Source organism: Osmerus eperlanus, chromosome 5 (genome assembly GCF_963692335.1).
Source record: "Osmerus eperlanus chromosome 5, fOsmEpe2.1, whole genome shotgun sequence".
In the NCBI taxonomy this organism is placed as follows: Eukaryota; Metazoa; Chordata; class Actinopteri; order Osmeriformes; family Osmeridae; genus Osmerus; species Osmerus eperlanus.
In genome coordinates, this window is record NC_085022.1 from 4,446,855 (window position 1) to 4,471,830 (window position 24,976).

The 24,976-nt window shown below is 41.1% G+C and overlaps 3 protein-coding genes across 8 annotated transcripts; 2 read left to right on the top strand and 1 right to left on the bottom strand.

Annotated features, from left to right (window-relative positions):
- Positions 1-309: 309 nt before the first annotated feature.
- LOC134020920 (serine-threonine kinase receptor-associated protein-like) lies at positions 310-6,146 on the top strand. 3 transcript variants are annotated; one of them, XM_062461264.1, is made up of 10 exons: positions 310-570; positions 893-1,016; positions 1,118-1,253; positions 1,771-1,852; positions 4,129-4,201; positions 4,313-4,412; positions 4,545-4,682; positions 5,128-5,264; positions 5,408-5,557; positions 5,748-6,146. In XM_062461264.1, the coding sequence occupies exons 2-10, from the start codon at positions 905-907 to the stop codon at positions 5,810-5,812; spliced, it is 993 nt and encodes a 330-aa protein (XP_062317248.1). In that variant the 5' UTR covers positions 310-570; positions 893-904; the 3' UTR covers positions 5,813-6,146. The 3 variants fall into 3 exon arrangements, with proteins under 3 accessions (XP_062317248.1, XP_062317247.1, XP_062317246.1); XM_062461263.1 differs by having other exon boundaries at positions 311-570; positions 832-1,016; XM_062461262.1 differs by having other exon boundaries at positions 312-570; positions 769-1,016.
- A 64-nt stretch (positions 6,147-6,210) lies between these two features.
- On the bottom strand, positions 6,211-15,129 carry nedd1 (NEDD1 gamma-tubulin ring complex targeting factor). Of its 3 annotated transcripts, none has more exons than XM_062461259.1 (17): positions 14,992-15,129; positions 13,894-14,037; positions 13,644-13,738; positions 13,391-13,507; positions 13,010-13,150; positions 12,006-12,235; positions 11,689-11,893; positions 10,630-10,810; positions 10,239-10,364; positions 10,089-10,139; positions 9,869-9,976; positions 9,716-9,769; positions 9,361-9,515; positions 8,420-8,615; positions 7,732-7,867; positions 7,354-7,420; positions 6,211-7,159 (listed from the first exon to the last, which is right to left on the bottom strand). In XM_062461259.1, exons 2-17 carry the CDS (start codon positions 14,027-14,029, stop codon positions 7,055-7,057), a joined length of 2,103 nt encoding a protein of 700 aa, XP_062317243.1. In that variant the 5' UTR covers positions 14,030-14,037; positions 14,992-15,129; the 3' UTR covers positions 6,211-7,054. The 3 variants fall into 3 exon arrangements, with proteins under 3 accessions (XP_062317243.1, XP_062317244.1, XP_062317245.1); XM_062461260.1 differs by having other exon boundaries at positions 14,996-15,124; XM_062461261.1 differs by lacking the exon at positions 9,716-9,769.
- Positions 15,130-16,589: 1,460 nt separating this feature from the next.
- c5h15orf40 (chromosome 5 C15orf40 homolog) lies at positions 16,590-18,955 on the top strand. Of its 2 annotated transcripts, XR_009930458.1 has the most exons (5): positions 16,590-16,860; positions 16,937-17,066; positions 17,557-17,684; positions 17,806-17,954; positions 18,516-18,952. XR_009930458.1 is itself a non-coding variant. In XM_062461265.1 (4 exons), the coding sequence occupies exons 1-4, from the start codon at positions 16,702-16,704 to the stop codon at positions 17,896-17,898; spliced, it is 510 nt and encodes a 169-aa protein (XP_062317249.1). In that variant the 5' UTR covers positions 16,591-16,701; the 3' UTR covers positions 17,899-18,955. The 2 variants fall into 2 exon arrangements, 1 of the variants encoding a protein (XP_062317249.1); XM_062461265.1 differs by having other exon boundaries at positions 16,591-16,860; positions 17,806-18,955.
- The last annotated feature ends 6,021 nt before the right edge of the window (positions 18,956-24,976 follow it).

A 24,976-nucleotide genomic window follows, 5' to 3' on the forward strand; every position in this document is an offset into this window, starting at 1 on the left:
TTGAGAATATGTATTGATGACAACTTTTGCATGAAACTGGATATACATATTTCCATTGTAGACTAAAATGTACCCCAAAACAGCCTTAAACTAGACTTAATTTTCTGCATAAAATCTCAACAGTTTAGGTGATCGTGTGATCTTGTGTGTCGCGAACTAGTGTTTTATGAGTAAACAAAAACGTTTGAGTTTCCAAAATTAGAATGTCAGTTTTTTCAATCTGTCCCATTGAGAGGTGACGTTGTGAACTGACTTGTGTCTCTGATTTTTTTTTTACTAGTGTATAACCGCTATTCTCCCCCTAAAAAAACAGTCCTTGTCTGCATAATTGTCTGCATATATTTTCCCCAAACACAAGCTGTTCTAGAAATTTTGTCAGCCCTCTATGTAGCCTACTTCCTCTGTGGCAAAACTGTGTGCAACTGCTGTCTTCACACAGCGTTGCTAAGCTAGCTAACAAGCTACAGTGTAGCCGGCAGTGGACCGCTTTTTGCGATACCACTGAGCTGATACATTGTATTTGTCTTCGATTGACCTCTCTTACATGACTTATAGTTAGCAGCGAAAGTGGTGAGTAGTAATATGTAGCTAGCTAACAAATATGTATGTTATTCGTGCATAAATAAATCACACCATATTGCTAACGCGCTACCTAGCTACTACAGTGCGTTTCATCTATAACGCTTGAGTTTACCAAGCTTGATGATGAAGCCCCGTAACTATTCAGATACTAGCTACAGTATCTAACTTGGTCACATTTTGTTTCAGATCGAGAATCATTGCCACACATCTCTTGTCTTCTGCTTATATCCCTATCTTATATTTAATCAGCCTTTCACTGTACGTTGTAGTAGCGTAGCTCGGTAAAATAGCTAACCCAACGCTTGTACAGTTAAAGAGCAACATGGCAATGAGACAGACACCCCTTACCTGTTCTGGACACACGAGACCAGTTGTGGATTTGGCATTTAGTGGAATAACACCTTATGGATACTTTCTCATAAGTGCTTGTAAAGGTACGTTTTCCCCTCAACAACCCTCACGCAACATTATACAATGGACATAAAATGCACATACACTTTGTTGATATACCTCTGTTAATATTTTGTCCATATAGATGGCAAACCTATGTTGCGTCAAGGGGATACAGGGGACTGGATTGGAACATTCCTTGGCCATAAGGGAGCAGTGTGGGGGGCCACTCTGAACAAGGATGCCACCAAGGCAGCAACGGCTGCAGCAGACTTTACTGCGTAAGCATATCTGGCATGTGGATGACATTACTGAACTCAGAGCTAGATATTTGATATAATCAAACTGATCCTACACACAGACGAAAACACTGTTCTTAACCTTAATTGGAATGGTTCACAATGGTAATTTTTGTTGTTGAAGTGCTGCTATGTCCACATGAACAGACAACAACAAAAACTAATAATAGTATATAAAGTATGACTGAACACAGGGCTGTAACTATCCTCACAGTATTGCTCTCTGAACTCATGGCAATACTGCCCGGCTTAAATATATTTCACTTGCAGCTACAATGCTAATTCTAGATAACCCAAAGATACTTTATATACATTTATTAACTATTTTCAAATTGCTGTCAAATGTAAATTAGACATATTGCTCATTGATGAGCACAGTGTTGATTAATAATGTTTATGGTCATTATGTCTGGTCTTAATTGTTTTAATCGTCCTCAATGAGTGATCACATGTAGTGTGTCAAGTCAGACAATGACAGCTCTTCCTTTTTCCTCTCTAGGAAAGTATGGGATGCAGTGTCAGGTGATGAAGTCCTGACCCTGGCCCACAAACACATTGTCAAATCTGTAAACTTCACACAGGTAAGAAGTGTGGCTGGGAACTGACTACCCTTCATTGGGTGTGCTCAAGCCTTCGGCGAGAGCACAACCTTTGTTCTCTCACATATATATTATTATTATTTTTATTTCTTTTTGCCCCCCTAAAACTCAGTCAATATTTGGCCTACATAGACAACGTAGGTGTCAAAAGTTTTGTCTTGGTAGCGATTGAGTTGCTTCTATTGGAATTTACGTTCCGTTGCATGGTTTAGGCTGAAGTTAAGTTTTTGTGGCGAAAAGTGAAGCTAACGGTGGCTAATTTGCTAGCCACAGTCACTGACGTTACTAACGTCACTACGTCACGAAAACACGCGTGACTACCTTTGGCAGAACATTCGTTTCGCATCTGTTAACTTGGGGGATAGCTAGGCTAACTATAGCTTTACTGCAAGGCAGCTGCAGAAACGCCACAAGCAAAGAGGCCGGGGTGATAACTATTTACTCATTTTACTTTGTGATATGACACACAATTGTGATGTGTAATGTACAGTATAAGCTGATATTATTAAGGAAGTACATCTACTTTCGGAAACAGTAGTCTACTATTTCACTGAAGTATTAGCATCATGACATTAGCCTGTGTTGCCCGGGCAACACATACTACAGTGGTCTATGATGTAGCGTTATCTGTTTTCAATCGTTAAAATAAACATTCCTCACATATACATTTTCATTGTAGGATTTATTCTGACATTAGTAAACGATTTGTTGGTGAAATTACCATTACCTGTGGTTTCAAACCAGTGTAGCTCACTGCAACGCTGTAGCTTACGCGAGACACACTACAAAAACATCTACACTACACAGCTGTTTAGGAAGTCAAACGGCGACAGAACATGTTCGGCACTCCCCTTACTTAAATCAAAAGTCTATCTAACTACTAACCTGAACTTCATTGCCACAGCCTAAATGTTGTCAATCTGTTCATGAAAATAATTAATTTCAGCCTAAACCGTACAACGGAACGTTAAATCCAATTCAACCAACGCAATCGCTACCAAGACGAACACAGCAGTAGTCTAGTACTGTACCGTAGTAGTACAATTTACCGGGGCAGCTTCTCCACACAGGGCTATATCGCATTTTGCGTTGTTACTGACAATGATCGCTACCCGCGAGCTTTTTATGAATGAGCGATTTTCCACGATTTTATTCGTTTTGATTCAACGATGAGGCTGCCTCTTGCAGGGGAAATGAGAAGACATCTATTTCATTCTACACTTCACTCGTATTTTCAGTTGTAAATGAGCAGCAAAAAAAAAATGCTTTTAAATCTATTTAATCTTTATAAATAATAAGTATGCATTTTCATATAAAATATACAGAAATCAGTTGTAAAAATGTCATTCAAAAACGGACCCCTGTGCACTTCACTCGTATTTTTAGTTGTAAATGAGCAGCAAAAAAAAGATGCTTTTAAATCTATGTAATCTTTATAAATAATAAGTAGGCCCTATGCATTTTTATATAAAATATACAGAAATATCAGTTGTAAAAATGTCATTAAAAAATGTTGCTTGTGGTTAGTGGTAACTGATTTAAAATTGTTTGTACTCGCTGTGATATATTGTTGTTTTTTTTATTATTGTTGCTTGTCTTTTTTTCCACAGGTACACTTGCACTTATAGCAGTTCATGTTGTTTAATTGTAACTTGTTTAACTACATGCTCTTATGGTTCTTCCCTTTGGGCACTTACTTTGGTTGTTCACAATGTGTGCTTCATGTTTTGGCTACTCGCAATGTTTTGTGGCTATCTCGTTGTTATGATCAGTGACCTATGCACTTTGTAAAGCTCTCTCTTGGAAGTCGCTTTGGATAAAAGCGTCTGCTAAATGAATGAATGTAAATGTAATGTAAAAAACGGACCCCTGTGCAACCGACGCACACCCTACAATTTCCCCAGAAATTGTACCCTCTAGTTGCATCTCGAGTTAGATCTCACAGGATTCAGGCTACTGATCCCAGAGATTATAGGCACGGTAGTTCTAGACTACAATTGCTTTGAATACTGTATTTTCCAGCTGCCTAGTGTTTAAATCAATTACAGGGGATAATGTTAGAGCCAAGGGATTGACTGGTTTTAAGGGCTTATATGTAATGCATGGAAAATGATTGTTAGTTCAATAATTGGTTAGAAAGTCCTAGTCCTTTATAAAAAATAAAATCTATCGTGAACTCCAGGAGACAGAATTTGCTGCAATTTATGCGTGGTTGTCGAATTGTGGTCAACGGGAAGCCATTGTGTTGACATTTCTAGGACAGTAACCACCTGCTGACAGGGGGAAACGACAAGGTGTTGCGCATTTACGACCTGAACAAACCAGATGCGGGTAAGCTAGGCTGTCCAATGTTAAAAAAATATTTGAATTAACTGTTTGATTCATTCCTGTATATTTGTGACTGTGCACACATCGTATGCGTGTCGGGGGTGTATTCTGTAGAGCCTCAGGAGATTGCTGGTCACAACGGCACCATAAAGAAAGCTTTGTGGTGCAATGAAGACCAGCAGATTTTATCAGCTGCCGACGACAAAACAGTCAGGTAAGACAATTTCTTTGCACTTGGCACTGGCTAACCGTGCGGAAACCCATTGAACTAATATATAAAAACACAACACATCAGTCATTCTGAGGTGAAGAGTCGTAGTGACATGACGGCAATGTTGTTTTTCAGACTGTGGGACAGGAGCAGTGCAGAAGTGCTGAAGAGTCTGTCCTTCGATGCATCTGTGAGCAGTATGGAGTACATGCCCGATGGACATATTGTTGTCATTACCTACGGCAAGACCATTGCTTTTTACAATGCCCTCAGGTATGTTGGCATCAGAAGCTGCTCAATGTAGGTTATATTGTGACATGATGTGGGAAAGACTGAACCAGAGTAACAGGAGATAAACCAAAAAGTCCACATAGCCAAATTAAAGGTTGATATGGGAATCTCACCATTTGGACACTAGAGGGAGACATGCACACGTGTACAAGCGTAAGCTGCGAAAAGAAGCAACAGACGAAGTGTCAAGGCACTGCTTGGTGGATAACGCCTAGTAGGACACATAGTAGTGTTAGAAATATCATAAGCCTATACTGATAAAGGTGCTTTCGTCTTCAGACCTTCAGCATTAACATGCACTCAACTATTTTGACTTATCATTTGTAGAAGTTAATTTGAGGACATCAGTACATCTTGTGCTTAGCTCTGGTACAGCCTTGTAATAGTTTGGCTCAAATCTATAAAGCATTGTTCCGTTCCTCCTCAGCCTAGAGCTTATTAAGACAGTGGACGCTCCAGCCTCCATCCACTCTGCCTCGCTTCATCCAGAGAAGGACTACTTTGTTGCAGGAGGAGATGACTTTAAGCTCTACAAATACGACTATAGCACTAAGGAGGAACTAGGTAAATCTCCACCACCCCCCACCCCCCCGCATGTCTCTCTATTTATCTAAACATCATTAGAGTTTGTATTTTAAGTCTGTTTGAACTTTGACATGACATGCTGGTCTTGCTGGAAAAAAACCCTGAATGATATGTCCATGTAGAATCATACAAGGGACACTTTGGGCCAGTCCACTGTGTACGCTTCAGTCCAGACGGAGAACTTTATGCCAGCGGCTCAGAGGACGGGACGCTGCGACTGTGGCAGACAGCTGTGGGGAAGACTTACGGCCTGTGGAAATGTTTACTGCCAGGTGAGGGGACTAATACCTGCCCCTATACAGGTGCTCTTAATAGTCACTGCCATTTATCTTCATCAGACCACTTCTTTACCGGAGACTTTCAGTGAACAAGTACTTCATTTTATACTGAACGACAGCAAAAAAGGATAATCACTCATATTCACTGTTTCTTTTGTCCTCTTAACTTTGCATTGTTTTATAGAGGAGTTGATTTCAGAAAATTCTGAGACTACCTACCCTGCACCTGCTCCTGAAATCAAGGCCTGAGAGATGCAAAATAGCATCTAACACCCCCACCATCAACTGGTCATGCTATGAAGTGAGTAGAAGAGATGTCAGTCTTCTGAGCTGAGACCAGCAATTCAGGGGGCAAGACAAGTCTGTGAGCTTTTGTCTAAACAGCTGCTTTCGTCCATGATGTCATTTGAGTGTAATTTTCCATTGCAAACCACATTTGTGGCTTTCTTGCTAAGCAACAGAGTTTTATGGATTAACATGACAAGAGAGAATTGTTTACATTTGCTAAATCTGAGTTCTAGTTTACACTTGGAGTGTTGATCCTGGATTTCTTTGTTAAATTAAACTGTTTGTCATCTCTAAATATGGACTTGATTCTTACACTTTGTGGTTGCATTTTGATGGGGTTTAGCAAAGAAAAAGTTAAATGAAGTGCATAACTAATATTTATTTTAACAATACATCACTGCAAAGAAATGCAAAAGCTTTGAGGCAAGCACACTTCATAGAGGCACTTTTTTTCTTTGTTTTCTTGGCATCTCTGATCACTAAAAAAGAATGACCCACATGGCATGATTGTCTTCCTCCACAAGCACAACTTTTTCACTTCGGTTCTGTAATGTTTCTTAAACTCAACCAATGTCTAGGCATTAGCTGCAGTTCAGCTTAACTAATAAGAACAAGGTCTCTACGAGGTAATTTCTCAGATCTCAAGTCTTAAAGATGTATATTTAGAATCACTACGGTGGACTGTATGCCATATACTTTACGGGATTCAGAACAGCTTCCTATGTTGGATGTGAAAGTATGCATAACTTGGGTTAAAATAGACCAAAGCATTACCTGCCATATTTTATTCACTCTTGGTCTCTGAGTTGTTAGCGGCCCTGTACGAAAGCCACTGAAACATTTGTCAATGCTGGGACCAAAGGGAAACCAAGTATGTTGTTTAATGCTTTGGTAATATAGGCAATGCAGTCCAACCAAATGGAGCACGTCTTAGCCCTTGTCTCACAAGTGAAGGCACTTCCAAATAAATTGACTCTAAACCCCTTTGTATGCAACATACAAAAGGAGGCTGGTGAGATGCAAAGAGCCGATTCCATTTGCCTGCTTATGGAGGTGAATCTGGTGTCACACCAGTGGCCGGAGTACATACTGGGGCATGCATCTACTTTACACAGACCTGGAGCTCTCAGGAAGACTTTTAAAAATGTCATGAATGACAAGTCATATTTTACATACAATATTAGTTGTGTAAAGGCCTGTATGTCAGTAGTTTGCCCTGAGTCGCTTGTTCTCCTCCTTAAGCTTCTCAATCTCCTCCACCAACGAGTCGTTGACCGAGTACTTCTCTATGAGGCCGTGGATCTCATTCTGAAAGACACAGAATGAGGTTTCATTTGAGCCTTTTTGTTCTTTTGTGGGGGACAAAAGTGATTAGTGGAGTGGATCTCTGACTTGATAGATGTAACTGAACAAGGTAAGAACATCAAGGATGTCTACAATGCTTTACTTCTGTTATTAACACCTCAATTCAGGGAATGTGGAGCCCATGCAACACAACATACCAGCTGGATGTAGAACTGTCTGACCATTTCCACCTGGAGGTTAACAATGTCTCGGTGGCATGTGTCCCTGAGGAGGAAAAGGGTGGCAAAACAAGTTTTCAGCAGAACAGGGGTCACCAAGTAAATATTTCTAATCTACATTGATTAGTAGATTGTGGAGTTGCTGCATTTATGACAAAACGAATCTTGCTGAAGATCAAAAGCGTGAATCACAAAGATGTCATTCAAAGTCCACTTTTATCAGTTGAGCCTACACTGTACAAGTATATCTGTGCCCAGCTGGTCCCAAATATTTGTAATATTAATAATGGCCTTCAGAAGAGAACAAATCAAAGCTATTGTACGTCTGATAGTTGTGAGATGAAATGGTTCACTGACCTGAAGTCCTCCAGGGTTTCGTGGATCATGTTGCGTATGAAGTTGATCTGCAGGGATGTGAGTGGAGCTCCGCCCCCCTCGCCACCTATGGTGTCCGTGATGCGCGTGGACAGACTGGACGCCACCGCAGCAGAGTCTGGTCACAAAGCAGAATGCTTGAATTCAGTGTTGACGTTGACACTCGTTTGGTTTTTTCCATTTATGGTTTAACTCTTTGTTAACCATATGTTATGCTCCAAGTCGGTCAATGAACAATCCTATATGTATATATTAAATACTTATTCACAAATCATTTGTTTTTACAGCACTTCCAATGCCCCAATTTAATCACAATGACTGTAACCCCTACAAGTATCAGCTTTCAAATGGTACCAAATACAAATTTCTCCTCAAAATATGTTTTAATTACTAAACCATATAACAATTCCTATTTTTGATAATGCACATTTTAAACAGCAAACTGATTTTGTAACACCATGTACATACATTTTGGTTTCATGTGAAGCTAGACACTTACCTGGCCAAAGACCCCTAGCATAACTCTGCAAACGTTTTATAGAACTCGTATAAACACAAAAGTTTCTCCTTGGCAGAATATATTTGTATTTATACTGTACATTTATGGAGCCCTGGTTGAATAAGAATTGGTGAGACACTTATATTTGACCCTGATGAGAAATGACATCACCTGGTGCTTTAGTGGTCGAGGTTCCATTGACAGGCGTGTCATATCTCAGTTGGGCCTGCAGATCGCTGCCCCGCATTAGGCTGGGCTCTGGGGTGAAACAGGGTGGCACTTTTTGGCTATATGAGGTCTGTGCTGCTGCTGATGCAGGGGGGGCCACACATCCCCCCTCCAGACTGGAACCACTGGTCTTGTCACACTGTGGAAAAGAGGCAACGAGAAACTTCAGGCAGAGGAATGATTGGAGTGATTCAAGTGGCTACTGAGGGTGAGGACGACTGTTCTACGATGCGGAAGCTAGCGAGTTGTGATTTTCCCCAATTCTGGGAAGCTTCTTTCATTTACATCCCCCATTATCAAAGCACCATCATAGTGAAGAAGAGAAAAATGGACGTTAATATGTTTTACTATATTGAATTGATCGTTTTACAGTTACATTCCAGTAGTAATGCATCCTTTTCTAACTAAAGGGTACAGACCCATTATAGGGTGCATATGTGCAATAGAGCAGAGAACAGACACAGTAAGTAGTTGCACACTAACTAAGTAACAGACAAATTGGCCTTGAGCCAGAAGAGGAAACAAAGGGAGGAGACAGACCCAAACATCAGAGGAGAACCAAGGTCAGAGATAATGGGGGGGAAAAGCCAAGAGATAATTGGGGGGTTTCGACAGGTGCATATGACAGAGGGGCGCCCACACCCTGTTGTTTGTTCGGGATTATTAAAAGTTGACTGAAGCAATAGATTTTTTTCGCAGCAGCTGCCTGCAAGTGCTTGTATTAAAATGCATCAAGAATTCTTGGTCTGTTTAAAGTTGGAGTCATTTTGAATCACGCCCAAACCTGGAGGACCATTGTTCCAGAAATGGATCAACTTCAAATCGGATTAGGGAAGGCGTACGACCCAGACTGGAAGCTCGTCAACACCACAGGCAGAACTCACCCTTTGCGTCAATGCCTGGGGAGGGGCCTCCTCCTCCTTGATTGGTGGAGGGGTTTGGAAGACGGTCAGGGGGCTGTAGCAGCGACTGCCGGTGGTGCCCAGAGGGGTCTTGCGAAGGGGAGGACCTCCGGAATAGGAGGATTGGGAATCCAGTTCTAAACACAAAGCCCATCGGCTCAGAATGGACACAGGCTTAATCGGTGTATCATTTCTTTCTTCCAACCCTCGCTCATCGGTGGTAATGTGAAGCAGTCAGGGGGGGGGGGGGGAAACATCATTTCGTATACAGCAATGAAACCAAGGACAAGATTTAAAGAGCACCTTGCTTGAAATGTCAACATCAACATGTTTTTACCAAAGTCTTTTTTTGCACTCAGTGAATCAGTCCTCATGCCTTGAGCTTTGTAATCTGGAGACACAGAAAGATGGAGAGGAAGAGAGAAAGAAAGATAAACAAAAAGGAAGTATGTAGAACAGGTGGAATTGCAGAAGCATCTGAGCATCTCACCATCCCTGACGGGGGAGAAGATGTCCATGCTGTTCCTTCCCGTTTTCTGGGACGTATCGGTGCTGTGCTGCCCCTCTCCCGCTCGCATGAACACATCCACACTGGTTCCTTCATCGTGTCCAAGGAAAAGCAGTGAGGAAATCAAATGTAAACAGATTCCTCATTGCCCGACTTTAAATGAGTACAACCGGAAACTGCTCTGATGCAAATCTCAACATACCGTTGCCTTTGATTCCTCCTGGAGCATCTCCTCTCCCGAGAGCTTTGTAGTCTAGAAGAATGTGTGTGTGTGTGGGGGGGGGGGGGAGGGGGTTAGACAGAAGGATGGTTGAGGGAGATACACAGACTCAAAGGTGGGGGGCGAGCTCACCATCTCGAACGGGTGAGAAGATGTCCAGGCTGTTGCGGCCCACAGAGCTAAACTTGTCCATGCTGGGCAGGCGGTCACCACTTTGGTGACCTTCGGCCTCCCTACTCAACCCCTCCACACTGGATCCTGTAAACGGAACAAGAGGTGGGCTCCCAAACCATACTGACAGGGCTCGGCAAGTGGAGGAGCAAAGGGGGAAAGGTTCAGGTTCAAAAAGCTGGAAATGCCACCGTGTGTTGTTCCACCCTTGCACTGCGCTGACTGACTCCTATCATCTAGATCAGCTAATCAACACAGCTTACAGAGCAGATACGTGACATCTGCTTGACTGATTAAAGTAAAGGATGGAAGGACACCACTTGACAGAAATCAGATCCAATTACAGCCTAACCTGTGCCTTGCACCTGGCCCTCCCCCCTGTCTCCATTGTTGGGGGGAAATACAGACGAGGCGGCTGCAGATGTGGGTGTGGTCACACCGGTGATGGTCGGAGGGGCGGACCCATGGAGTCTGCCCAACTTGGCAGAGATCCTCTTGCTGCTGGATGTCTTGCTGGAAACTACTTTGCTTGACTAAAAAATAAAAAAATAGGGAAACATTATGGCAGAATGAACCCATTGTGCCATTGGAAACATACGCAACGCAAGCTTAATAACCAACATTGAGGTTAGACCAAGAACTAGCCAAGGAGTCATTCACAAACTCATACTTGCTATGTAACATTATACACTGGGACACCTACATGAATTGCCAGATCTACCAGCAAATTGTAACCAGAAACGAGTAACTGCCACTGTCTCAGCGAGCAGGAGATATTACTGGACCAGCAGCTGAGAGGAGCAGTGCGTTCACTTGCTTGCTGTGCACACTGGTTCATAAGCTGTCATGGTGTAGGTTGTAATAAGAACAGGTTGTCTAATTTGCTTAATGTTTAGTCTGATGTTATATTAGCTTTTATCATGCCATATTTTTGAATGTGCATTATAAATATTGTAGTATTGTAAGTATTGTATCGTGGAGTCAGGTGGCTGAGCGGTTAGGGAATCGGGCTAGTAATCTGAAGGTTGCCAGTTCGATTCCCGGCCGTGTCAAATGATGTTGTGTCCTTGGGCGAGGCACTTCACCCTACTTGCCTCGGGGGAATGTCCCTGTATTTACTGTAAGTCGCTCTGGATAAGAGCGTCTGCTAAATGACTAAATGTAAATGTAAGTATTGAGGCCCTTCACTTTATGCATTTTGTTATGTTACAGCCTCCCTCCAAACTGGACTTTTATTTTTATTTTTTTATCCAAACGCAATACCTCGTAATGACATCGCAGTTTTCCTAAAAAATATTTGGGCTGTTTATTCGCAGTGTAAAGATCTGAGACTTTATTTTTATTTTATTTTATTTTTTACCAAAGACACCTGTCTGTATCACTTGACAAGCATTCCCAGTGTGTGTCTGACCTTGAGATGCCTACTGTAAGAGCTCTGGAAGCGCAGGCAGGTGACAGATGTCTTGTGGGCGGCGGCTGTTTTGGTGGGAGCACTGAGGTTGCGCAGGTCATACTGGTAGATGCGGCCCTGCGTGGAGCCCACGACCAGCCCTGTTCCGTCTGGCGTGAAGTCAATCGCCGTCAGTGGAGACTCGATCCGTATGCTGCTCAGAATGCTGGCGGAGGGAAGGAGATGCATACAAAGTGAGACACACTCAAAACTATCAAATCGCGTAACAGTTTCCATGAAACTTGAACACATTTCGGCGCCATGATAAGGGCTCTTACATCTTACTGGAGGTGTCATAGCAGATGATCTTTTTGTCCAGGCCTACAGTGACAAACAGCAGGTCGTTGGTGGGGGAGAAAGCCAGGCCAGAGGCTGGGGCCTTGTGGGCTCCGTCAAAAACATGCAACTCCTTCTGGGTGTTGGAGTCCCACAGCACTACTGTGCCACTGTCCGACACACTTCCCAACAAGGAGCGCTTCACAACAGAGTACTTCAGATCGTGGATGGGCTAAGAAAAGAGCGAAAGGAGGACAGAGTTATAGAGAAGAAAAGTACAACTTCTTACTCTATGCTTACAATTGATCATTTAAGTGCACTGATTCCAGGCATGCAAACAGGTCAGGGGTAAAAAAGGTGAGAACGATACGGCGAACCCCCGACCCTCTAGGGGGTCCAGGGGCATGCTCCCCCGGAAGAAAATGTTGCAAGTTAAACGTATCAATCTAGTGCACTTTGAGAGCAAAATTAAGAGGCTAGATCAATGTAGAAAACCTCTCCCCACTCTACCCCTGATTGGCTGTGAGGTTTAGGCATTAAGAGTGACGATTAGTTCCAGAGACAGTTGTAAAGTTGCGAAGCACGGGTAAAATGCTGTGTTGGCCAAGGCCACAACCCCCCTCCTCGGATCTGCACAAATCACGTAGGTGACCAATTTTGGTTACAAAAAGGGGTGAGTATCACCTAACGGTGAGGAGTTTGCATGCCTGTGGTTCACTTGCTCAAAAATAGAGGATACAGGTGTGATAATGAATAAGATCTCTTTCACTCACTCATGACACTTGATACGTCATGTATGTACATATTATACAGTTCATGTGGTTTTAGCCTGGTGACGTGGCCATTTTTCAAAAAGTGATGTCAAACAAGTGACAAAAATATAATGTAGAACTCTGCTCCAGCACCACTGGAGGATGCCTTAGCAGCTGGAATATTGTTAGATAAAGTCAAGAAAACAAACATAGGTTACAGTTCCATTAGTGAAGGAAATCGTGTTGGCACTTACTTGGTTGGTGCCATGGCCAAAAGGCTTGCTGGACAGGTTGGTGGTGACACTGTGCAGAATGATGTCACCACTAGTGGAGCCAGAAGCTACGTAACTGTCACTGCCGTTGAAAGTGACGGATGTCACTTCCTCCTTATGATCCTGAAAAAAGAAAACGAGGGATTACATAAACTATACCCTATTATAGGCACAATAGGAGGAACATAACAGTAAACATATAAGCTTGGCACACAGAACAGTGACGGATGAAATGTCTAGAAAGTGGAGACCCTACTGCAGACTGATATTCGTAACTGCGTGTTTACACATGTAGAGGACAAACAGCACCTTTCAAAACACTTTGAACCTAGTTGTGTCTAAAGTGGTGCAAGGCCAAGGTACCATGAGGTTACGATGGAGCCTGTTAGTCTTCAGATCCCAGATGTTGACCGAGTTATCCAGACCTCCACTGACCAGGTACAGAGAGGAGGAGTTCAGGCTCACACGGGTCTGCTTTTTCTAGAGTGGAGATGGAAACGGTTCGGATCACGATACATTCATTCACTTATCACATTAGTTAAATGGATGGCCGGTTCACGAGTGAAAGAGCCAAGAGTGCGTTCCATCTTAAAACCTTTATCTGAACACTACTCACCCCTTCTCCGAGTTCTAAGACTGGGACAGCAGAGCTCTTGAGGCTTGATACCACCAGTTTATCTCCCAGGCTGCTGGCACTGACAAGGTACTGATCTGAAGGGACTCCCATCAAAGACAAAAGCCTATTCAAAGATTTTTGCATGCAACACCAAACCAAACAGCATCCATCATTGCTGTTATGAGGGGAACAATAAGTGATTTTTGTGGAAGATCTCATCAGTCAAAAAACATGAAGCTTTCAAGGATACTATTGCTACTCCAGCACACCTGGGCAACAGGGTGTGTGGCGCTATGTGGGTTGAACTGTTCCAACACGGTCATAGAGGCGGAATCCCATATCTTCACACAGTCCCCTGATGATACCAGCCGTGTCACCTCCTCCATAGCAACAGCTAGAAACACAGGAGCAGCTGTCAGCTGTTGGGCTAGCATCCAAACACACGTCCATGTGGTCTGAAAGAGCCAAATCAGTTGGACTACGGACTGTTGAGGGAGATGCTTTCACTGCAAACTGAGCTGCCAAAGGAAAGACTTCTTGAGCTCATGAATCGTTTTAAAAAGAGTGTATCCATGTAATAATTTCCAAACCTTTTGGATACAAACTAATCTCCACACTTTCTCAGTTCCTCATTTGCTAATAAATTGAAAATATGCATGTTGTTGTGATCACTGTCAATTGCGAATTTAACAGAACGTGTTTCAGAGTAATAAACGTTCTACAGAAGTGACACATCTACACAAGATACTAGTTACCTCATTATACTTGGTTAGTACTTGCAAATGTAGGCACCGAAAAACTGACTGCTTTAAGTGGGTGTTTTACAGACCCTGGCTGCTAGTTTGAAATGTCAACTGTCAATGCTAGGCTATAGTAGTAGTACCCAGCCAACCTGTTAGTTAGCTAGCTAGCTATACTGAGAAAAAAAGGTTCCAGTGCCTACCTAAATAATGCTAAAGTGTAAATACATTTTTTGAGTTTAAGTGCATGTACCAAATTGTATATGTCAGTTTAAATTAATGTATTAGGCCCTATGTTGCATGGATTATTTAGACATGGCCATGGGAAAAAGAGTTTATGATAAGTATTGGATAATTAGCATTTTACATTGACTACCATGTAACCATACTAGGCATCCTAACTTGCAGCCTATTGACTAGACTAGCTTTATTTGTTTTCAAGATAGCTAATTGCTAACTAGCTAGTTAGGCTAACAAACAGTACGTGCACATCGACTAGTGAAGCATAACTAGGTAGTGCTAGGTAAAAAGTTTGAATTACTCATTATAATCCAATAGTAACACAATGTTTTAACAAGCTAGCTAACCCCATATTACTTGGAACATACCAACCGGTTTATGAGTTCACTTCAAAACTTCAGAGATTATTGTCCAACGAGGAGCTCAAACGTTGGCTTTGCCAAGTATTTGAGGCTGCCTTGAGTAACAGGCAGTTCGCAAAATGATTCGCTCCAATTGAATGACTCTTTGATGGAATCATGTCTGAATCATGTCTGAATCACGCGCTCTCTGATACGTCGTTTTGACCGAATTCAGACATTGACAGGTAAGGGTAAGTATGGATACCTTTTAGTTTTTAAGCATGACGCCTCATAATATCCTCAATATTGGGTTACATATAAATGCAATGGTCACAGATGATGAATTTGAAATATATTTGAAAATATTTGAATATGTTTGAAGACGTAGCATTGTTTTAAGAGATTGCATGGCCTACAATAGGTTATGCATTTGAACCTGTCCTGAAAACGTTATAACGCTGATGAGTGCCCGGTACAAAGTGTAGAGGCGTTTGTGTAATTTTTCATCTTGGGTCAGTTTTGACCCATAACATCAGCTCCAGTATTCGCATCTTAGGAGAGCTAAATAAGCAATCAAAGGAGCTACGGTTGCTTGGAACTTGCTGTGGTGCATTGCAAAACCATAGAGTAAATATTTGCTGCTGTAGCCTACATAACAATTGAATTAATCAGATTGATTCCGAAATTCGTCTTCCATAGTAGGCTACGCAACTTAATTTAAAGGTAGGCCTACGTTTTTTTCAGTAACAACGTTTTGTCTTTACAGTGTTGACAGCTTTAAGTTGTTAAGTAGCTTACCTAAATTGTTCATATTAAATGTGACTATAAACTGTTTTGGAGACCGACGACATAATGATTATCAAAGACCAATTTTCCGCCAAGAACAGATCACAAATTGGTAGACCGTGATATTAGAAGAATAATCATTCACACAGAAATACACATTCAATCATAAACCGTTGCCGGCATTTTGTTGTTTTATGTGTTCTTTTTTAGGCTACTAGCAGCCCGCATCACATCAATCAAATTGATGTAGGCCTGAGTGAGTGACCGAGTTTAGAAATGCGATTCCTGTGAGTTTATGTTCGCCGACTTTGAGTTCTGTGCATACTGAGTCAAACTAAAGAGATGAGTCAAAAGAGTCATTCTTTTCGGTCAAATTGAAAAAGCTTGTTCAACCACAATCGCAGCTAGCTTCGGCTGCAACAACCGCCACTACGGTAAGCCAAATGGTCCAAAAGGTTAGAGACCGCTGTTGTTGATAGGCTACATCAAACTCAAATGGATTTTGTTTTAAACTATTTGAGTTGTATTTTTTCCTTTTTTTTATTAACATTGTCAGAAGACATTTACATCTTTACAATAAGAGCAAAGTCGTTTCATATACAGAGTTCTATTTAAAAATCAAAGTAGGCTACAAACAAAAGATTCACTGTTTAAACAGAGGGGTAAATGATAGGTCTCAATATAAAGAGGAGTAGTTCAGTTATGTATAAATGTCCATAGTTCTCACAGCTTTCCGGCTTGAAAGTCCTTTTAAATTATATCTTTCAAAATATTTTTTTATATCTAACTAGAGATTATGCATGGTCTGCGCAGACTTGACACGCGCAGTAACACATGAATACACGCGCAGAAGCAGTGTCATATCAGCAACGGTGTTTCCGGGTCGTAGTCATTCACTTTTCCAAAAGTAAACATCTCTACACATTGGACACCTAGAACACTAATTTCTCAATGTCCAAAGTAACCATTTCACTCATTTTAAAGAGAGATTTGCATATATACAGTAACATTCTGTTTCACTTCCGCCGAAATTATCTACCTACCTTCCGAGGATTCACCCTCATTCGAAATTTATCTGAGAAGCACCAAATGCCAAAGAAAGACAAAACGGTAGGATCAAGTCGTATGCAGTTATGTCATTTGACTTAGCAAGTTGTGCTAATGACAAAGAATTTGGATTTTCCAGTGTAAAGGTTCACAGAATAAGAAGTCGGAAACATGCGTGTCCCCATCAGGTCCTGTGGCTTGTAACAAGAGGGGAGATGTTACAATTTCAGTGCACGCGAAGCCTGGCTCTAAACAGAACGCGATTACAGGTGTGTAATATGCTGTATTTACTTGGCTAAAATTAGTACTGACACTCCCGATATTTTTTAAAGTTTCTCCCAAATCGGCAAGTTGAGATACTTTTAGCCTTAAAATGCTTTGTGAGTAAGGCCGTGTTGTAGAAGTATATGGGTCTAAGATCTAACAGGTTGAGCTAGCTGACCTCTCTCACTTAACGCTAACTTTCTTTACCTCCACATTAGTCTGTAGACCTGCCTCACTGACAAGGGCTGAAGAACTAGCCTAGCGTCTTTTACCAAATATTAACACATTTTATTAAGCACTCAAATTGTAATGCTCTCTTTTTCTATTCTATTAAGAGTTGCTTTATTCTTTGTCTGCTTTTTACAAACATTGCCGTTTCGCCAAGCAAGGAGGCTTGAAATTCAACTTCATAATAAAGTCATTTATGGTAGTCTGTAGTAATCTAATAAGATATAACATATCTACTGCGTCAGTAAACAGTCTTCTCTACTCCAGATGTGAGTGCTGAAGCTGTAGGTGTTGCCATTGCTGCACCACCAACAGATGGGGAAGCCAATTCTGAACTGGTCCGGTACCTCTCTAAGGTTCTGGACGTGAAGAAAAGTGAAGTAACTTTGGATAAGGTGTGTGCTGAACTATTCAATTTCAGTCTTATGCCCATCACATAATTATTGAGATTTTCAACTTTCACTGTAAATGTATAAATGAGTGTGCTGAAAACATAATTTGACTTATTCTTACCAGGGCTCTAGATCCAGAGAGAAGGTGATCAAGCTGTCAGGATCCCTAACCCCAGAAGAAGTGCTGGAAAGGTTAAAGAAGGAGGCAACTGGATAACCATAACCTTATGGTCTCTAAAGGGTGAAGTGTTCTACCTAGATTATAATGGTACTGTCTTCGCATTCATGTTGCACAGGCTCTGCAGCCCCCCCATCACCACCACCACAATATAATAAGTACAACATACAACATTTTGTTTTCATCACTGTCTCAAATATTTGGTTACACACACAACAGTCTGTAAAACCTTCTACAGAAAAATAATTATTGTTTTGTGTCATAAACAAAAACACAGCAACAGACTTCTTTACTTTCTCCATTTATTTCATTTGCTTACACAGCCACACTGCAAAATGTAGAAGTTTTTACTGAACATGCAGTAACTACCACTAATGCAATGGTTCTAAAGATATATTTAGGTCTACCTTTTTTATGATATGTGTAAATGTGCAGACTGCACCTTCAAATGGCCTTAAACAACCTGTCAGTAGTGTTCCTAATAAGGATAAGAACTTTAAAAAGCAGTCCAAAACTTTGCCAATTGACTTAAATGACCTGCTAGACTACTTCAAAGGATTCATATTAATGCCTGATACCAAGACCCCTGGCTGTGAAAAGTGATTATACATTTTTTTTATTCCCTGTGCTGTCAGCTGTTGTGGTGGTTTGATGAGAGCCTGATGGGGTGTTCACTAAACTAATGCAGCCAGTGAAGAGGAAGATGTGCGTCAGCATTAAGCCAAGGCATGGCATGCTTTGCCCTGGCTGAAGGAAACAGAAAATGAAGGGTGACTCATGCCTGGTGGGGGAAAGGAGAGCTCAGTGAGAGGCAGAAAGATGGACTAAGGGTCTGGGACGAATTCTCAGATCTCGCTAGGCTTGAGAGGTTTCAACGTTTGCTGAAACTAATGTGAAGCGCTGCCAGGGTACAATAATATATCTTTGAAGACTGAAGGATTTGATTGGTTATCAAAAACAAGGCAATCCAAGGCACTTCACATTGTTTTTATGCATTTATTGTTATGGCATGTTTAGTATAACAGTTGCTTAAAATATCTGTGATCCACAATTAATAAAAATGCTCCCCAAAAAGGCTTTTTCTTTCTAACTATACATCCAACAAATCCCTTTGTAACATAATGATATATGGACATTAATAATATGGGAATCAATACAATACATACTAGTGGTGTAGTCTAGTATGAAGTTGCTGTCAATTTACCAAGCCCTTTCCTCCTCGTGTAGTCGCCCCAACCCATATATCACTCCTCATTTTATAGTGCATATCACAAAGACTACACTCCTGTGGTCTAATTCAGGAGAGCATAGCTGTGTCTCAGGTTATGTGGGTAACTGTTCTCTCTGGTTTCCGTAAGGGCAAACGGAGTGTTTCGCTTCTGCGTTAGGATTTATATCTATAAACAAAAAGCAGTAACCGCAACTGACAGTGCTTGTAACAATAGCCAAATATTAAAGACAGTTTTAATGAATGATAAAGGATTTTAAATGACAAGGTTTTACATTTTAATAATCCAATGACCTTTTTCCTACTGGTATTTTTCATACATTTCATACACAAATATTATGAACATAATTGTTTGTTTTGTGGTAGAATAATTTTGTTTTGTTTTTTAACTAAATAAATAAAAATGAATGCCTAGTATTCACGCCCCTTGCTTTGAATCTGTAGCTGCAAATGAAGAAACTTTTCCCAGAGGGCAACATGTACATGGACTAATAATTACATTTTAAAACATTTTTAGATATAGAGCTCCTTCTTCCACTCATACCTCTGGGAATTAGCTTCAGAGAGTTCAGCACACACGGCCTCTCAATGTGTTGAGAGACCTTACAAATGCGTGGCCTGTACAAACTCTAAATGTGATACACCCCATGTATACTGATTAGCAGTTCTACAGCAGAAAAAGCTCAAACATCACAGTTTCTGTATCCAACTAAGCAAACCATGATTTTTTGGGCAGAATAATTTATGTTCAGATCACAAGTAGAAAACACTTCTATGTGCGTGTAAGGGAAACTCATTTTCTTTCAGAGAACTTTGTTGGCTAACAGCCTCTGAACATACTTAGCACAGTGTGCTGCCAAAGTCAATACAATGACATATTAAATGGATGGTCTTTCTCTGGGGTGGCTGTTCCAACCCGTTTTCTGATGGCCTTGGCCTCCTGTGCTTAGCTGCCTGTCAGGATGAGGGATTGTGTAGGTGCTGCGAAGAGCCTGCAAGTGACATGGCATTTCAATTTCAGTGCTGGAGAACACTAAAGGGCTGTTCTGTGTTCGCTCCTGCCTCACAGTGCTGTAGGAAAGATTTCTGATGTGCATTGGTCTATTTCTCTTGTGTCCAATAAACAGAATGACAAATCTGGCAACTATGGCAGCGTGTCTGGGAAAGTGAATCCTCCTTCCCAGAGTCTTCAGAGGATTGTGCGACCTTGGATCCAAGCAACTGTCACGTATCTGTCATCTTACAGATAATTTGACAATTTAATGGGACCTGACAGTCTAATTGCCAGTGTAACAGTTATGGCTGGGCAACAGTTGAATAATTGCATACCATCTTTCATATATACATTGTAAGGCTGGGTGTCAAACCTGCCCCCACCTCTCATATGCTAAAGTCTGGAGTTTCTGGACGGTCTCAACTTGATGGCTCTCACACCCCATTCAAGATTTGGTCTGATTGGTTGGTCTTGTGTATAAAGGGAATTGTAATGCATTGTTCTTTGGATTCTTCATCTCCTGAGACCTTCTCCTCAGTTCTCCCTTGTCCTACTGTCCTACTCCTTGCACAACTCATGCTTTCTCTCTGATTTACAATGATCACGGTAGAGTAGGTAAGATTTAAAGCCTTCATTTTGTAACATGTTTGCCTTGTAATTGATTTCATTAATTTGCAATGTTATTAAATGCGTATTTCATTTAACCGTACTTTGACCATTCTTGCTCTGATTTAACCCATAGAGTCAAATAACTGTAATTCACTGTTCAGTTTCCCATCTTCCTTTAAACCATAGGGGAATTCGTTTTGGTTGTTATGTTATATTTAACCCCCTACAACAGTGTATGGGAATAAAAACCACCAGCCAATGATTATCCTATAATTCTTGTCTAGAAAAAACATATTGAACACTGTAAAACAATGAAATCACACAAAGAAGGCTAATCACACATAGAAGGCTAATGTAGTCCTCTTAAATACATCTAATAGAATGGTCCACATCCTTTATTTAACTCTTAACACCAGCAGAGAAAATGCCCAAATTATTTAAAATGGCTATTCACGCTTTTTAACTTGGTCCGTGAAAGCAATCCTAAGTTTGAGACAATAAGTTTGTATATTCTCTGCTAACTTGTGCGTTTTACTCTGTCTGACTGTGGCGTGGATTTCTAGCTGTAGAAGAGCGACAGTGGAGACACCAGCACCTTTCTGAAATATTTCGAGATTTTCAATTAGAGGCCGCACGCAAAAGCACTGAAATAATTAGTTTTTTTTTCTAGGCGGTTGCATGCAGCTGCATACGCGCGCTCAATGGGAAAACCATTTTTGGGGGGAGGGGAACAGAAGCGCTGAAAATAAAAAAAGGTAAACTCTCCCCAACTCGTTCCCAAAAATAAAGAGTCACACTGTCTTCTCTGATCAGGGTGCTCTGATTTGTTCCTAAATGAGGGGCTTGTCATATCTTCCTTTAAATCAAAGTAATACAAATATAAATATTGGCTACATATTTTGGAACGTTTTTCACATCTGAAAACAGGTTTCTCTCAATATGACTGTTTGGAGAATGACCATGATGTCCTAATGTAATGAGGTTAGAATACAAGAAAGGACATCAAAGATTAAAGCAAATGATATATGGTTTTGCAGACTATGACAGACTGACTCTCTATTCTCATGTCATTATTATTTTGCTTTAATTGACAGTGCCTAAATGGAGACCATTTTGTGAGAGCCAGTCACTCTATTGATAAAAACTTCTAATTTTTGTAGATTTACTTACCTCTGTAAATACATGTTAAAAGGTTTAGATGCCCCCAGACCATCAACACCCCAAAAATGACATTTCCAATTGTTAAATACATCATATAACATTAAGTGCCAAATAACTTATATACATATTGTGGGAGTAGAATGTGTGTTGAGGAGTGAGCTAAAACACTGAGATCAACTGGGGGAGAACGAGGTGTGATGTGGCACATGGCTGTCCCTCCTCGAATGATCCCATAGGATGTACTAAGCCGATCGGAAAGGAGACAAACGGCAACCAAATCTTGCCCCATAGCCAGGCAGAAAGTCACAGAGGAACAAGGGGAGGATTTTAAACCCTTTTACTCACCCCTCTACAGATAGGTATTTTTAGCATCTTCACAGCTTTGAATACGGTGCAAATACCCATCGTGCCCCGGGCCTATGGAACTGGTATGCTTTCATCCTGTTACGCTTTCATTATGACAGGGCTCTTATTATAAACTCTACTGGCCAAATCCTCCCTTACATACCAAAGCAAAACTCATAATCTTGAATAAATGCCCTGTTGTGGTTACATAACAACATTTTCAAATAAACATTGGTTTGGATATACATATGATACCCAAAAAGGTTCTTAGTCGAGATTGTGCATTTTAGAAACACTTACCTGCAGCACTTATTTCCTATCCAAGAATAAGATTAAGGTAAAGGTTTTGGAATTTTAGAGAACGCATGGAAGCTTGCTAGAACACCAACTGCTTTTTTTTTTATGGCCTGGCACCTATTCATGAAACTGGATGGAACTGGTCTTTTGCACACACGTGGCAAAGACTATCAGTGCTTCCCTTATGCTATGGCATGTGAACATTCTTGCTTCAGCATATTTCCATTCCTGGAGTATTCCTCTTGAGTTCACCTCACTTCTTAGTTCCCCTGCTGATAACTCTGTAATGTGGCATAAAATGAAGAGTTTAAGGATGGTCGATCATTAAATTAAAAAACAGAACACCTTCTGTTCAAACACTGGCGGTCAAGCGTCTGTAAAATATCAAAAACATTGTTGGATGACAACAATCATTTGATCACGTCAATAATGAAAAACCCCAAAGCAACAGCATGGTTCTTCATGGATAAAAATGATAAGACTGATTTGGGAGCTATGAAGGAGGAGTCGGTACTCCAAACAACAAATGTATCCATTGGAGTTTGTTTATTATGTCCCTGCTGTGTCTGACGCACACAACAGCACTGTTTTTTGTTTCCCAACACTGTGTGAGTTTTGGATATCTAAAGTCTGTGTTTGGGCACTTAAATAACTCATGGATAAATCTCCTCAAAATGTTAACAATATCAACCTAATAACACAACATTAAGAGAAAGTGGTTATTTAGTCTATAGTATGTCTCTGCATTCCCTGCAGAGTAGATTCTCAAGGGAAAAAAGTGACTAACTAATCAACGTATTCCAGAAAAACTAAACTTGCAACCTTTGTTGGAGCATTTGAGTCACAGAAATCCAATAAATGCAATGTGTGAATAACTACTGTCACGGCCGGTTTATCCCAAAGGGCTACATAGTTGTCGGTGGCAAATATTTTATTGTTCATGTGATCAAAATATATTTATAGGGCGTCCCGGTGGCTCACCGCAATGAGCGTGTACCGAAGGTCTCAACGCAGCCAAATGGGTTTGATTCTGGCCTTGGCCTTTCCTGCATGTCTTTCCCCTTCCCCTCTGCCCCCATGTATTTCCCTCCAACAGTTTTTTAAAATTAAAGCACAAAAAAGCACAAAAACCCATTCATGTGTTTGTTGTGGGGCATTTTCTCTTTTTCGTTTTCACAGTGATCAATGTGTTTTTTTATAGTGTGTTCCCATGTCCCTTCTAATATGTTGTCAGTTGCTGGCTTTTCATTTGCTTGTCAGTTGCTGTTCACTAATCAGTCTATCAAAAAATGTTGACAATGACAATCATTTTAATGGTAGGTATATTTTAACAGTGAGAGAAAGAATAACAACAACAAAATCCAGTAAAACGCATGCCAAAATTGTTAGAAATGTATTTGCATTTTAATGAGTGAAATAAGCATTTGACCCCCTCTCAATCAGAAAGATTTCTGGCTCCCAGTTGTCTTTTATACAGGTAATGAATGAGCTGAAATTAAGAGTACACTCCTATGCTCGTAATCTCAGTTTGTTATTTGTATAAAAAACACTTGTTCACAGAAGCAATCAATCAATCAGATTCCAAACTCTCCCCCATGGCCGAAACCAAAGAGCTGTCCAAGGATGTCAGGGACAAGATTGTAGACCTACACAAGGCTGGAATGGGCTACAAGACCATCGCCATGCAGCTTGGTGAGAAGGTGACAACAGTTGGCGTTAGTATTCGCAAATGGAAGAAACACCAAAGAACTGTCACTCTCCCTCGGTCTGGGGTTCCATGCAAGATCTCACCTTGTGGAGTTGCAATGATCATGAGAACGGTGAGGAATCAGCCCAGAACTACACGGGAGGATCTTGTCAATGATCTCAAGGCAGCTGGGACCAAGAAAACAATTGGTAACACACTACGCCGTGATGGACTGAAATCCTGCAGCGCCCGCAAGGTCCCCCTGCAGCGCCCGCAAGGTCCCCCTGCAGCGCCCGCAAGGTCCCCCTGCTCAAGAAAGCACATGTACTGGCCCTTCTGAAGTTTGCCAATGAACATCTGAATGATTCAGAGGAGAACTCGGTGAAAGTGTTGTGGTCTGCTGAGGCCAAAATCAAGCTCTTTGGCATCAACTCAACTTGCCGTGTTCGGACGAGGAGGAATGCTGCCTATGACCTCAAGAACGCCACCCCCCCCCCCATTTTTGTTGTTGTTATTTTGTCTCTCATTGTTCAAATCCTAACATTAAAATTATAGACTGATCATTTTTTTTGTCATTGGGCAAACGTACAAAATCAGCAGGGGATCAAATATTTTTTTCCCTCACTGTATTTTCTCTCCAAGTAAATCAGAAAAAGTCAATCCAGCATGAAACAATCTGTGCTTCAGATATTTTGTCATTAATTCTCATGGTGTATCAAACAATTATGTCTGTGGAAACTTGGATGATTATTGTATCCCTAGTACTTGCCTGGCATATGCCTGACTAATGCAGCAA